Source organism: Mycetomoellerius zeteki, unplaced genomic scaffold, assembly GCF_001594055.1.
Source record: "Mycetomoellerius zeteki isolate Tzet28-1 unplaced genomic scaffold, Tzet1.0 scaffold73, whole genome shotgun sequence".
Classification (NCBI taxonomy): Eukaryota; Metazoa; Arthropoda; class Insecta; order Hymenoptera; family Formicidae; genus Mycetomoellerius; species Mycetomoellerius zeteki.
This window is the reverse complement of record NW_017257753.1, coordinates 536,493-551,780: the sequence shown is the minus strand read 5'-3', so window position 1 is coordinate 551,780 and position 15,288 is coordinate 536,493. Positions and strand designations below refer to the sequence as shown.

General features: G+C 34.1%; 1 protein-coding gene across 1 annotated transcript in view; it reads left to right on the top strand.

Moving 5' to 3' along the window:
- The window catches only part of LOC108729345 (protein turtle), a 243,709-nt gene that overhangs the window by 16,124 nt on the left and 212,297 nt on the right, over positions 1 to 15,288 (top strand). The window contains exon 2 of the mRNA XM_018458406.1: positions 11,927 to 12,059. Within this exon, the coding sequence (XP_018313908.1) occupies positions 11,927 to 12,059 (133 nt within the window). The remainder of the gene's footprint in view (positions 1 to 11,926; positions 12,060 to 15,288) is intronic.

The window sequence follows — 15,288 nt, the reverse complement described above, 5'->3', positions numbered from 1 at the left end:
CCCGAGTTCTCTGCTATCATGCCCTATTTTATCCTCTCACGCTGTTATTCCTTCCACCTTATACATTGAGACGACGTTGAAAGAGCAGCGATTTTCCGCAGCTCCTAGGTGATTTTAATTAGTTTCGAGGCTCATTAATTCTATATCGCCGCGCACGAATGATTTCGCGTGAAAAGACCATTTCGCGCAATATTATGTAATATAAGTGCTATAATAATATTCCCTTAATTATTCTCGCATTATGGATAGCTTGTGATTATTATACCGATTTATTAAATGAGTAATGCAGAAATATGTTGTCAGCGTATGTTACATGTTGAAAGGATTTTGTTTACGAATTTATACTAAATTTCTTTTCTACAAACATTAAGATTAATTGGTATATTCAGTTTAATTCAGTTTAATGCTTCTCTGATATTTTGAATGATGCTGTCTGATATTTTGAAGACATTATTATATTAACTATATAGCATTCGGTCGTATTTAAAATGAAGTTATTTAAAATATATCATTCTAAATAAAAAAATAAAAGAGTTATTTAGTATTTATTATACTTTAGTATTTATTATACTTTAAATAATTTCTTAATTCTGACTTATTTATTATTTAACATTTTGAATAAGTTTCTAAACCTTATTTTATATTTTTTTATTTTAAATAAGTAATAATTATTTTATCGAGCTGATATTAACACGAGCAATCTTAATTAGCATTTTGCGGTCCGCACATTTATTCACCATCCGACTGAAACAAACTATGCTGTAGCATGAACTGAGCTGCATATTTTTTACCGTAAACGTGTCGTCATAAAAACACCTATTAAAGTTAAAGTACTTTGTTTTGTGTATTAAGTTTTTATCTATAACAACTATGCATGCAATAATAATTGTATATATTTATCAAGTAGAAGACTAATATTCTTACATGACAGCACTATGCCGTCGGTGGACCGGAACGTTGAAATTCGCGCAATGGCATTGTGCCGTCGGCGGACCACAAATGGTCAATGCTTATAGCCACAGTCTGATTTATGCTTACAACTCTCGTGAGTATCATTTGTTCTTGTTTAACACTTGATAAACAACAAGAATGATTCTTAAGCGTTGTAAGTATGAATCGGACCGCAGTTTATGTCTTGCAAGTCAATTTGCTTACTTCTTTTAAAAGATATTTCTTATAAAAAAGTAGTTTTAACTTTCTAAATGTTCATTGTACGTCATAATATCCGTTTTTGCATTCAAGACATGAAGTTTCATTTATTAAATTTCTAAATTCTCTAATATTCGTTATACCTTTGAAAATTTAATGAAATGTAAATTCATTCTGCTGCATATTTTCCGCGGTGTCTACTAATATTCACACAGATTTCGATTGCTCGAATGAGTCTAAACGTATGGATTACACGCACCCACATTTACGCGAATGTGCACCTCTGCATCGAGGATAGGTTGGATGCATCGAGCGAGCTCTCAATCCAACGGATGCATTTAGTGCATCATGATGACATGAAAAGGCGAAACCGATTTCATTCAGCCAATACCCTTTGGTTCGTATATTCCAAATTCCCAGTGTGAATAAATCACAAGCCCCCCGACTACCGTATGACGAGTTTGACTCGTGTCGATCGTCCTTTTTCGCGAAATTGACAAGAAACGCAAAGTGTCCAGAATAAAATTTTAACTGAAGAATGAAATATTAGATTTTGCAAAAGTTTGTGAAAAATTACTGGAGTTACTAGAATGTATTGTAAAATTATTTAGTTATTTGTTATTATAATGTTAGATACTATCTGCGTTACATCAACTCTATTTTTCGATTTTAATCCAATTTTAATTTATTGCTTTAATTTTAAAGCATGATAAAATACATATTCGCCACTATTTTTTATTTATAATTAATAGAAGAATAGCACGGAAACTATAATAATTATACGTGAAACTTATGGCGAATCAGCTGTTTCTGAAAGTTTATGTTATAAGTGGCTTTAATTAATTTAATAAGTAGTTTAAGACAGAATCTTAACAGTTTGTTCTAACAATACTGATTTTAATAAAAATTAGAAATGTCTGTTAAATATTAAATTTGATAGCCAAGAAATACACTTGGTATAAATATGTTATAACGTTGCAGAGCAATATTATAATAAACACATAATTAAAATATTTTACAGTAAATTCTAATAACAATGGTGACTGCACAAACTTTTATACCTAATATATGTCAAACAATAAATTTTAAGATTGCAAATTATCACTCATTAAAAATTACACAACTGTAAGATATAAATAGAGAATCCTTATTAATAAATTATTTTAGACATATTGATTGATAAATTTAAATTCAAACCGTCTTGTGCCCTGATCGATATTCTTCGGAATTAACACGAGATAATATAAAGTAGGATCTATTCGGCTAAGGACTGCTAATTAAGATTAAGATAAATTATACAAACATGGTATGGCTGTCATTCCATTTATTCTTATCAAGATCGATCGGTAACCGTTACATGGTGAATTTAATTTTAAACACGCAGTCATTATTTATCATGAGACTAAAACAGGTTAAAACGCTAAAGATAGAGCGCTCACTATGAGATAAAAGTAAAACGACACACACACACACACACACACACGCGCGCGCGCGCACTCGCTCACTTGGCCGCTAAAGCTATTAGTGTTTAAAAGTTGCGCGAGATCTCGGGAGTAGATAAAATAAATAGAACAAGAATACAGGAGTGCTCTTTTCGAACGGTCTATTATAGCTATATGTGCAATACTTTACGCCCGCGCCGCCGCGGCCTGCCCGATCGACCGCGTGAAAAATCGCTTTTCTCGAGTAAGCCCTCGCTTACCGTGTCGCGATATATTTCCCAGGACGACGACGCCATTTCCGAGCACTCACGGGTAATCGGTCGTCGACGCGGTTCTCGGGATACGGAAAGATATTGGAGCGCCGTAAAGCGCGATGTTAATTGCCGCGAACGTTGGAAAACGCCGGAAGCCAGCATTTCTTCAAGGGTCGCGGCCGGCGCCGGTGTTGCTTTATCGAAGAAATAGAAGAGTAAATGGGAGAGTAAACAAGTATTCAAGGAATTGCTCTCAACGAATGGGAAAGGAATCCCCGCCCTGGTTGGTTCTTCGCGTCTTGAAGACCGTCATAACGTCGCATTATTATTCCATTAAGAGACAACGGCAACGTTTTCGCTCGTAACTCGATGAAGAGATGATTGAAGAGCTTAAAAAGAAAAGTTAAATCCAAACTTCTGTCCTTCTATACTGAGATCTAATTTATGCGACTAGGAAGATATCTGATGATGTTTTAGCTCGAAAATTGAGAAAGCTTTATATATATTTCATACGGCAAGATTCTGCAAATAGTAGAAAAATATAGTTTTAACTTTTAAGTTCTGTTTTCACAATCTGTGGTTACCTATATAATAAAGATTAGAGGTTACCAAGAGATTCGGCAATGAAATTCATTCATGGATTTCTTGGTAATTTTAAGGGGCCTATTCTGTAACTCTTAACGACTGTAACGCTACAGTTAAGAGTTACAGAATAGACCCCTTAATCTTTGGAGCTAGTAACCATATATATTGTGAAAACGGAGCTAAGTAAGACAGATGATTCAAAGATATGCAAGTAGATGGGGTGCTCAGAACACACATCTTAAAAATTTTTTTAATTTTATAGTTATATTTTTTAATAGTATATTATGTTAGGTAAATTTATTAACATTAGTTATACTCTTATGAGATAGAGAAATAAAAGTAATGAACTTTGAAACTTTTGAGCATCTGGGCAATACCATTTATTTTTCTCTTCTAGAATAAGGTTTTAAGAAAAGCTACACCTGGGATGCTGTGATCTACCCATTTAATACAAAATTAGATTAATTTAGATTTTAGAATATTTAAATTTATGTAAAATATAGGATTACTATAAATCAGGATGTTGAATTCACTTCAATTATTATACTTTTCGTTTTAATGAGCAGACTTAAAAAATTGATCTCTCCTTAACTCAAGATTTCTCTCAAATTGACGGTGGCTAGAATCTCGGTTAAATGATCGAGAATTCTGTGTGCCCGTTTATCCCCTTCTCTTCAATCCTCTTACCGCGCGATGGATCAATTAATTATATGACTGACAATGACGGAGCCCGGAGAGGAGAGTTCTTTTTGAAAATATACTCCGTCAACAATTCGCCGTGCTCGGTGATTTATGATTTCCGGATTTCTCACGCAGGCTGAATCCACGTCCGGAGACGGATTCAACATCCGGAAAAGCGACTCGTCGGCCAAACTCCGGTGGCGGGTGGACGGCCGTGGAAATGGGATAATTTTTCGGGTACGAATTCGGGACCGGTAATAAGGACATCAATCAGTCACGCCTAATAAAGCAACGGGGTCCGTGATAAATGGCGCAATAGAAATGGTTTGCGTTTGCGCGTCGGATCAAGCCGAGAACGAAGCGATAGCAATTCTCAACAATCTCAAGGCTACGTTTGCTTGGGACTATTGTACAAATAGCTCGGCACGTAATTCGAAAAATTAAAAGAACGAAGAAGAGAGAGGAGAGGAATGGAAGCGAACAGTTAGAACGAAAGAGGAAAGGATTTACGTTACTGTGGCTGAAAGGGCGACCGTGTATATATAGATTTACCGAGCCGGTGCTGAATAATGCAGTCTCTGACGTGATCTTTGCCATTTTCTCAGATACAATTTCTCGTGGAAAGCTCGGGCCCCATGAGACGAAGAAAGAAAGAGAGAGAGAAAGAGAAAGATGCCCGACCTACCTCAATTACATCGATTCCTTTCTGTTTGCTCTTTATAACCAATCTCTTGAGTATACGCTCTTTTTGCTTTCGCGGTCACCGTGAGAGAGCGGGGACTAGAAAGAAATATATAAGGAGCATATAGAAAAAAGGCAGAATGAGAAAGAGCAAGAACAGGTCTCGCCGTTTTTCGCAAATCAATGACTAAAAATCAGATTCGATACCAACGCGATTTTTTTTCAAATCTTTATATCGTAGCACAGAGGACGAATTTTTAACCGTTATTTGTATGAAACGTTTATATAAAAATATATTTTATATACTTTTTTAATGTGATTAAATCGCAATACGACCGTATAAATGTACAAAGTATATACATTTTAGTTTCTGATTTTTCAAATTTGTTAGAAATTAAAAGATATAATATTATAATTCATAAATTAACATTTAACGACGCATAAATTTTAACATTTATTTTTATTCTAATTATTTAATGCTTAAATATTTCTGTTTGAATTTATATATGTATAACATAAGCACATATCTGCTTCTGTAAAATTTTATTTTAAAACGTTTACAATTATTAATTTCATCATGTCATTTGTTTTACTTACTTTTATCTGTTGTTTGCACATGATACTATCACTTGATTTTAATAAATTCTTATAACTTTCTACTAGACTTTTAGTAGATCTTCCCTATAGGAGCTAAATCTTCTGCCTTAGCCGCGTAAAGATTTATGCGACACAAGAGAGACATATTCGAGAGAAAACTTAAGCTGCTTTAGCGAAATATTCATCTATTCGCCGGAAATGAATTTCGTACACTGAGCTCTTACAATACCGCGACCATCGAAGCGGCTGTGAGCTCGCAGCAATGCCGGGGGATTTCCTTTGCGCGCAATTCGCGGCGTCGAAAGTTTCGGCTCTTTGTCGTGCGACAACCGGCTTCGATTCAGCATTTCGCGTCCACCCCTTGGCAAGCACGCTTTTCTCAAAACTTTCGTCGTCTTACACGCCGTGCTTTTTCAAACGTGTCATTTTCCTTTACTGCAGAATGGGAACTTCGAAAAGCTGATTTTTGCAAGATCGTACTGCGATTGTGCGTCTTTTGCTCCACCCCTCACGTCATGTCGATGAAAGTTATGCGAATGCGTCGTTTCCGCTCGAATAATACCGAATCATCGATTTTGATTTACACATACAGGTTCGCGCTGCCAACAGGTTCATGCTGTTATCGATCGTTTGAAAAATGATATTCTAAGATCGGACACAATCAGTGCACGGTTCTTACCCCGAAAGAGTTATGGAGGCTTTTCGATTTTTCCAATTTTGATGACAGTTATGAATGTCCTCTAGGTAACAAATATTTTTTTATATTTGCAGCTGAATATTTTTTATTTGAAGTAACACGATAATAAAAATAGTGAATAGAAATCTATTCAATAGAAGTTATTAAAGTCAGAGAACCAATTGAATTTGTTTGAATGACAAAGGATGATGTTAATATATCCACGGTACAATTTTTATTTAGAATTTCTTTATATATATATACATATACCTATATACATATATACAAAAATATTAATAATAACTGCTTAACTAATTGTAGTTTAAACAATTAAAACCAAGTAATTGGGAGTATTTTTTGAATAAAAACTTCTGTTTGATTAACAAAATTGATTAACAAAATCGTCAATTTTATTTAATTTTTCTTTTTAGTATTCACAGTTCTTTTTGTATTAATAAATTAATTTTTAGATTATTTTTAAGGACTAATTTATCATATATGTTCGTAATTGATTTTGGAGCTTCAAATTAACGTCTAAAAGCTCAAGTAATTAAGATAGCTGCGACTTAATCTCCCTTTTATCTATCTTCTCTCTTTATCTTTTACCTCTTTAGGCATCTTCTCTCTTTTCTCTCTGTTTCGTCGGTACGGGTATAAGGTATGGAAAAGATATTTCATGCGGTCCATTCCTTCCGTCCGTTATTCTCGTGTGCGCAAGCCGGAAGGCAATTACCGGCTGAGAAATGTCTACAAAAGTGGAACGTGCAGGGTGGAAATTTCGGTAGGTCTCGTGCCCTTTGTGCCCAAGCCGCATTTTAATTGCCCTGCCTCTGTACCCTTTCTCTTCCTTTTTCTCCATACCATGAGAGAGTGTCACAGCCAGAACCTTTGCGTGCTCGAGGATACCATAAAATATGATTATTCGATTGGCGCTGCGAAGAATTCTTCTTAACACTACAAAGGAAAGCAGATAGAACCAATAGTAAAACATTTAATTTAACTTTATTGTAATTGTAACGATATTTTCCCATTTTAGTTCAAAACAATTAATTTTATACTCGCAGAAATTATATTAATGTTCTAATGAGCACTATAGTTAGCTTGTAAAACTCAAATTTTATTTTTGCAATTTTAAAGAATTTCATAACGAATAATAAATATAATAAATTACGAATTTCTAGTCGAAAATATACCTGGAAGAAAAAATTTAGTACATACATGCATATAAAAATTATATTTATATTCAAATAAGAGGAGAGCAACGAAAAAGCATCTGAATAAATATTCTTGCATATTTGCTCCGTTTAATCAAGAATTATGTTAAACATCAGAAAGTTTGCCGTTGAAAATTACACAAACGCGCATGATTAATACAAACAAAAATCTCGAATTATAGTTAAAGGAAAGCAAACGCACTTTCCTTTCGCGACCTAGAAAATAAACAAAGAACGATTTAACTAGAGTCGCTCCTTTTGCGCGTTTCAACAATTCAGCGTCTGGCAGGGAGGTAATTACGTAATAAGAAATCCGTCAGAGAATCTCGCGGCAGGTGATCTCAAACAACAGTCTTCCGCGAATAGCTGGCCTTCGTGGTTTTCCGGTTTTGTTAATTACACCAGTCAACGGAAGTGTCACCGGCAGAGCTTGGCCAGCACTTCCGCTCGACAACGTGCATGTAGAGCGTCATTGTTCCACCAGAAATTTAATTTAAATCGCAGTTTAACACGGCGTCCGACGGCTAGTTCTAATGCGGCTGCTGTTAAAATTAAACGTAATTTTTTTTCTCGTTATTAGACAACAAAGTTCGCATATTTAATATTGAATTATAAACACTAGACAGCATCATACGTTATTCATAGAAATTTATCATAATTGTTGTGTTCTGCTAAAAATATTTTTATTTAATGTGAACGAAATTCTTTCTCCAAAATATTAAGTAGAATAGATAATAAAAAATATCAATAAATTTGTTGATATTTTTAAATACATTTAAGTTACAATTATATTTGCTATGTAAAATAATACGATGTTTGTGTATCTTAAACTTATTGAATACATCATTTATATTCCCTAAGATATTTTACAAAAATAAAAGAAATTGACTGTATTGAATTTTTGAATACACAAATTTATAAAATACCATAAATAAAAACTTTTAACTATAGAAGAGGAAGTACATTTGTGTACTGTCAATACTCACTATTTTCTAGTAGCATATCTTAACGTAAGAATCCTTGTCAAGCATTCGCAATGGGTGCACGTACACGGCACTCCAAAACTCGTTTTGCCTCCGAATGTCGCTGCGAAAGCAAATCTTGTAAATTCAATCGCGTCTTACAATGTAATCCGAGTCGGTTTTATTATCCACAAGACAATCTCGCATGCAATCTGTAGTGTCCTCCGCTCACCTTGAATCGTTGAAACGAGTTTTTTCCGTTGTCAAATCCCGCGAATGCAATTCTATAGAATTGCTTCGAAAGAGTCTTCAGATCCCTTGAGTTCCGGATAACTGTTGGGTTAACCGTAATGCGGCTTGTAATTCGTATATCGATAGCTCGTTACATGCTCGGCGAGAGATTCCGAAGCGTGAAAATCGGCAACAGCAGCCTTTCAGATGCAACTGTTGCTGTGCCGCAACCGCCGCCGTCGCTTTTATTTGGCAGATGGCGATATTTCGTTTCGCAAGATATCAGCCGCGGCTATAAATCCCTCAGAAGCAGAAAATCGTATCGTAAAATATTGAGATACCCGCATTTCCACGTATATAACGTATGTTCCTGCACATTATTGCTTACCGCTCATTCGAGCACATTCGAGATTATGTAAGTTCAACCACTCGTAGATCGAATGTACAACTGCAAGCGAGTGTACATAATTTAGATCTGAATATTCTCTAAACTTTTTGAAATACATTCTACTCCAAAAAAGTTAAAGTACTGTCACTATTGAAAAAGAGTGAAAAAAATTTGCTCTCTTGAATAAGAGTAGCAGATTTTCACTCTTTTTTTGGATTGAGATTTCACATTTTTGAAATGAGATTCACTCCAAAAAATAATGATGTTTCTTTCCTTTAGAATGAAAAGAGTGAAAATTTGCCACTCTTATTTATTAAAGTACATATTTTTTACTCTTTTTTTAATAGTGACAGCATTTTAATTCCTTTTGGAGTGAGATTTCACTTCAAGAAATTTAGAGGGTACTATGTGTTGCTACGAATTTAGCTAACTTAACTGTAATTATATTAGAATTTTATTTCTTCCTTTCAGTTTATATTAAACATGCTGCTCCATGAGATATTTATACAGAAAGCAAAGTTTCTCATCGATTACAGACAGTTTCGGTTCTGTTAATGAAAAGTCAATAAAATATAAAATAAGGAAAAAGATTGAACATCTAATAGGAAACTACTTCATGTAAATTTACTTTAATTTTACAGCATATTTGTGATTTGAATTGAAAACCAAACCTAAAATATCTCTATTCTTTCAATGTGTATGCTTTTATCTCCCTTTTACATAGAGAATTTTTGCACAAGTATGAAAACGTTAAAATATCTTAAATTTTCTTTCGGAAAATGGGCAAATCTAAATTCAAATATCACGATGCATGCGCATGACAATGTATATACACTGCAGCTTCATGCTGAGATTGTTGATTCTTAAGTTACGAATTTCTTTAGTTCCCAAAAGGATGTATACTTGTATAAAGTCATTGTAACGCTAGAGTAAATGTAATACGTGTTCCTGTCATGAAAATGCACAGGACTATCCTATCGTCGATCGGAGCGACTTGAGCGAATCCGGACGAGAAAGAAGTCGTAGTGTACCCCGTAGAATTCCTTCCTCTCATTTTACGACTCTGTGAAAAAGCAAAATGCAAAATCATCCATGAATTTCGCTAAATCACATCTGTTGCCAGGATATGTTTGTAACTACGACAAAAAAAGATGCGCGCGCGATAATAATCTTATTTTTAAATCCATTAATATAGTGGTTTTTCGTAGTAAATAGTGAAAATTCCTTTTTAATATTGCGGGAAACTATTGCAACTAATTAGTACAAATATCGTATCGCATTCTGCGAAAAATTAGAGATCATCCTTCATTATAAGCCGCAACAAAATGACAGCTATTAACTTATTATAGATTGAAAAATTTCTTTTGATTGAAACCCGGGATAAGAATTATTAAAGGAGAGGGACGCCAAGGGATTATTTACGAGTCTTTGTGAGAGTTAAAAGAAGGTTACTCGATAAAAATCTGCATTATTGTCAGAAATGCTCGTCGACGAGCGATCTGTCGAGCGACGGAGTAGAAAGTGTCGTGAACCGTGTTTAAGGAGCCACTTTAAGTAGCATAATCGATTTTCTTCATGCCTGAGTTAATCTTATTGCTGGTTGCTCTTTAAAAAACTGCGAGTATTATCATTTTACACAAATCGATATAACTCTCTTTAAAAATTTACGTACTACGTACTTACATAGAACTGTCATATTTAAAAGTAATATCAGCTATTTTAACATGTTAACACTGACAAGATAATAATATCTACGGAGATTGTTTATACATTAATATAGAATCAAAGCTCGATATTACTATAGTTATAGCAGTTGTAAATACAAACAAAATTTAGGAAATGCCGAGAATATATTTTCAGAATCTTGAATTTATTTATATTATTTATGTATATATATATATATACACGCAAATTATATATATATATATATAATATGTATAGAAACGAGAAACGCGCATATATTTCACAATACATCCTATCATGATAAAATATCGTATCAAAAGAATATACTATGTTTAAATTATGCAGACCCGTCCAGATGGCGTAATCTAGAAAACATCACACAAATTTTATATAATAATAGGTAGACAGAATATAGGGATGAGGTAACTGCGAATATCCAAAAAAAAGTGGAAAGTTAAATAAAGTCGACGATTAGTTATCAATTATAGAAGTCTTTATTAATATCCTCAACAAATACAGTTATTTGGCTTTAAACTACATAATTAATTTATATATGGACTCAAAAAAATTAGAATTTCGAATCCTCAAAGCGCTAGAAGTGCTTTTTTGTTTTTGATCTCAGCGATTTGATCATTAAGGATAATCGTTAGAACTCTAAGGGGGAGGGGTATCAGAACACATGAGAGAGAGAGAGAGAGAGAGAGAGAGAGAGAGAGAACGCCGGATTTCTAGAACAAATTTTTCAAAAAAAACTTGTTTTGAAAACATTTTTTGTCAATCCATCATTTTCTTGAGAGTTCTGATAACTCTCTAAAGAATTCTATCGATTGTGCTATAATGGATCAAAGTGCTAGAATGAAAGATGAAAAAGTTGTAGCCCTTCAAAGTCGTGATGTTGGTCCGTTACTTCAAATGGTGTTTTCACCGCTTTAATCAACGGAATTCTTTTTGAAATGGATTGGAAACTCTATTGGATAACTCTTCGGAGACAACCAGAACTCTGCTTATTTTTTCCAAATTTTGAAAAAGAGAAGCCAGTATCATAGAGGTATAATTTAATTAAATAATAATACCTTAAATAATCATAAAGAAGGATTATTAAATAAATTTTAAATAGTTATAAAGAATTGCACGAGATTTGAATATCTCACGAAAACACGCGGAAATCCCAAGATTGATAAAATATGGAGTTACGATATTTGGAAATCTTGTCAGTGATATTAAAAAGAGCTTTTGACATTCTCTCGAGGGATTTGAGGTTCGTTGTATGGACTGCCTAAAAAATCCATAACTTTTTATCCGACGATTCCTCTTTGCTTCATTATTCTTCGTTTTCTCGCGGGGTGAACGCTTCTCTGAATGAGACATCGATGTGTGTTCCAGTACCCGTGGAGTCAATACAGGGGGTGGCGGGTCAGAGGACAATCCTGCCGTGTAACATACAGCCTCGCGAGTCGAATGACGCCGTCTCCATGGTGCTCTGGTTCAAAGAGGACAGCGGCGAACCTCTGTACAGGTAAGCCGCATTGATATTTATGAACGATGTTCCCCGGAGCGCTCGTTCGCCTAGTCTCGACGCGAATCTCTATGGCGCCATAGATTTCAAAGCGGACTTAACCGTTCGAAGAACTTGCCGTAACACGGACAGCGTAGCAAATGCGTAGATCGGCAGTTATATGCTACGTTTGGGATCTCTTTCTTGATAAATCGTTCTTATTCATATTTTTATAGTGAATATTATAGTATAATTTTTACATTATCAATTTTGATTTAAGTAGTTAGTTGATCAAATTTTATCCCGCGTGTAAATAAATATGTACAGTATGCACCAAAAAAAAATGCGACTCTCTTTTAATCACTATTATGTTTGCTGAGTGTGACACAGTAACGCAGTGATTGCAATTAAAGGAAATTATATCGAATAAATATTTGGTAGAAGGACATACAAAATATTTGTATTATAATCAAATTTGCCCCCGTCCACTCACTTTATTTAACTAAACCGATAATTGAAGTGTTAGTTGTGAGAGTCGCATTTTTTTTGACGCATACCGTACATACTAAGAGAAAAGTTTCTTATATTTGTGACTATAATTATATATTAATTGTGTTTATTACTATAATGTTATAATTATTATTTGGTTCTATAAAAAAAATATGTATATAGTTGACACTGAAAAAGATACATTATAATTAAATTATAGTAATTGTAAACATTTTTATAATAACTATGATTTATAGTATCAGGCTGCTCCTCGCCCTGATGAAGTGAACTGCAAGGTTCACGAAACGTTGGCATTCCAAGAATGGATCTGAACACGGAGAAAACCCGCGAAACGCAAGATTGTCACATAGGTAACACCCGTGAAAGCCTCAAGAATATTATGATTTAATTTTTTTGGTAAAAAATTATATTTTTTAATAGAACACGGAAAAAAATTATTTCTAGTTTACAGCTAATGCAATTTCAGCTAATCAGAATTAGCTGAAATTGCATTAGCTACTATAGCTGAATTTGCTAATACATACAAAGGATTTGCTGTAGCTAATATAAGGATGTGATAGCAAAATATGCATGTCTGTTACAGATCGATTTATTTAGCAATATTAGAAGTTAGTTGTCACAGTTATCGGATATGTCCATGTAAAAGAAAATTGTCTCTACCACAGTTAAATAGGTTTGCTAAAACTATACTTGCTACCAAATTGTCTGTTACACAGAAAACGTTTACTGCAATGATCAATACATCGACATAATAGCAAAATGCTTGTCTGTTACAATGATAATATTTAGGCCTCACAGCTAATGGAAATTAGACCTCGCAGATACGTTAGGTGTATATAATGCTACTGTCCATATAATGCTATTGAATTTAGCTGCCATATCTAATTTTTAGCTGTGGCAGCTAATCTTTTTTTTCCGTGAACTATATAATTGTTATTATACTAATATTATTACGGTAATAACCATCATTATGTAATTATAGTCACAAACACCAAAAATTTTTCTCTCAGTGTATGCGGAATTACAAACAGAAATCAGCAACAATTGGTTTAGTTAAAATTATTCAAAGGCTCTTTTGAATGCAGCAATTGAATAATAGCTCTGACGCGTTCTGTCTATAAAATTCTCTTGTTGTATCTCTCGTGAGAAGACACGCATTACGTATGCATCGCAAGGCGATTGTGCGTGCATGACATTACATTACACATGTCGTTTTGATTTTCTCGTCGCGACGTTACAGGAAGAGTCACGTCAGTCACGAAATAACGTCTTTATCGAGTAAATGTCACGAGTCATTTGCGTCACGTTACGATCGCGTATCAAATTGCGGAATAAAACGATAATTTGCAATAACTTCGTTCAGTTATTACCGCGACGGCATTGTCCGGTCTTTATTGATATTGCGATGTCAAGCTGTGATATTACTCGTTTTGATATGGATATTCGGTAGAACCGTTGTTTAAGCATCGTCGCAGAGAACGCATCTCCGATCGGAATTTTACATGAAAATAATTTAGTAGTTAATTAAATTCGCCGGATGAATTTAATGCTATCGACATTTCATGCGATCTAGCTTCTTGTATTGACATATGTCGAATGTGTCGATCTCGATTCAAACTGCGGATATATCAATAATCATCAATACTGTTGGCTACTCGTTTTGAATTAAATTTAATTTTGGTAAATCTCCATTATTATTATTAAACTAGCATCACTGCATTTTCTTGTTATATATTCCGTAAAGCTTTTAATCGTATTATTGACAAAACGCAGCTATATATTATTTAAGAAGAGACAGCTGTGAATAAACCTTCATTGAAATAATTCTTTTCGTTTCACATTCTTGAGTTTTTATATATTAAATATTCTACTTATTGTTTTATATCAAGTGACACATTTAGATAAAAAAAAGGATTGTATTTTATATTAAATATCTACCTATGTTTCTAACGACATTTCTAGTCTCTTGTGAACACAAACCTTTTATGTCCGCAAACGAGAAATAAATTCCAAACTCCGGCAACTCGAGATGCGATGGCGTGCGCTCCACCTTTCAATTTTCACGTTTCCGATCTCGTTGTTTGTATATCCTGTTAGTTTACCGTTCCGATACGTCGTCGCGGTGTACGAAAGCCTCGAATACGAGACCACGATGGGGCAAGGATTTCGTTAAGCCACAAATCGACCCCGCGTTCCATCTGTTATACGTTACTTCTCTCGACAGCCAATTCGATCCTCGTAAATATCGTCTTTATTGAGCAACCCCATAAAATCCGGATCACCGTTCAAGCTTGAAAGCATCTTGCGTTTTTATCGCGAAAAATACTTCGGTCTTTCTCTGCACATGGAACGTATCCCGCAACGCATACATTTTTATTTATTTGCCATCAGGTTTCATAACTAATAAAATCACAAAGCTTTCTTTGTGTTGCTGTTATATACTTCAATTCTGAAAAATTGTTTGCTGCGTAATTAATTTATAAAAAAACGAAATTATTTTATAATTTATAAAAAACATGAAATTTTATGCCGCTGCTTAGAATTTTGTTTGATATCAAATAACGATGTTGCTTGTACAAAACGTGTTTCATTAACCTTCAATCAATCAATGAGTACGTGGAAAGAACAATTTTGATAAAGTATTTAAAAATTTATTAGCTACACTGAAAAAAAAGATTGGCTGTTGCAGCAAATTAGATAGTAAAATATAGCATAGCATTTTTAATTGGCTGCAGCAGCC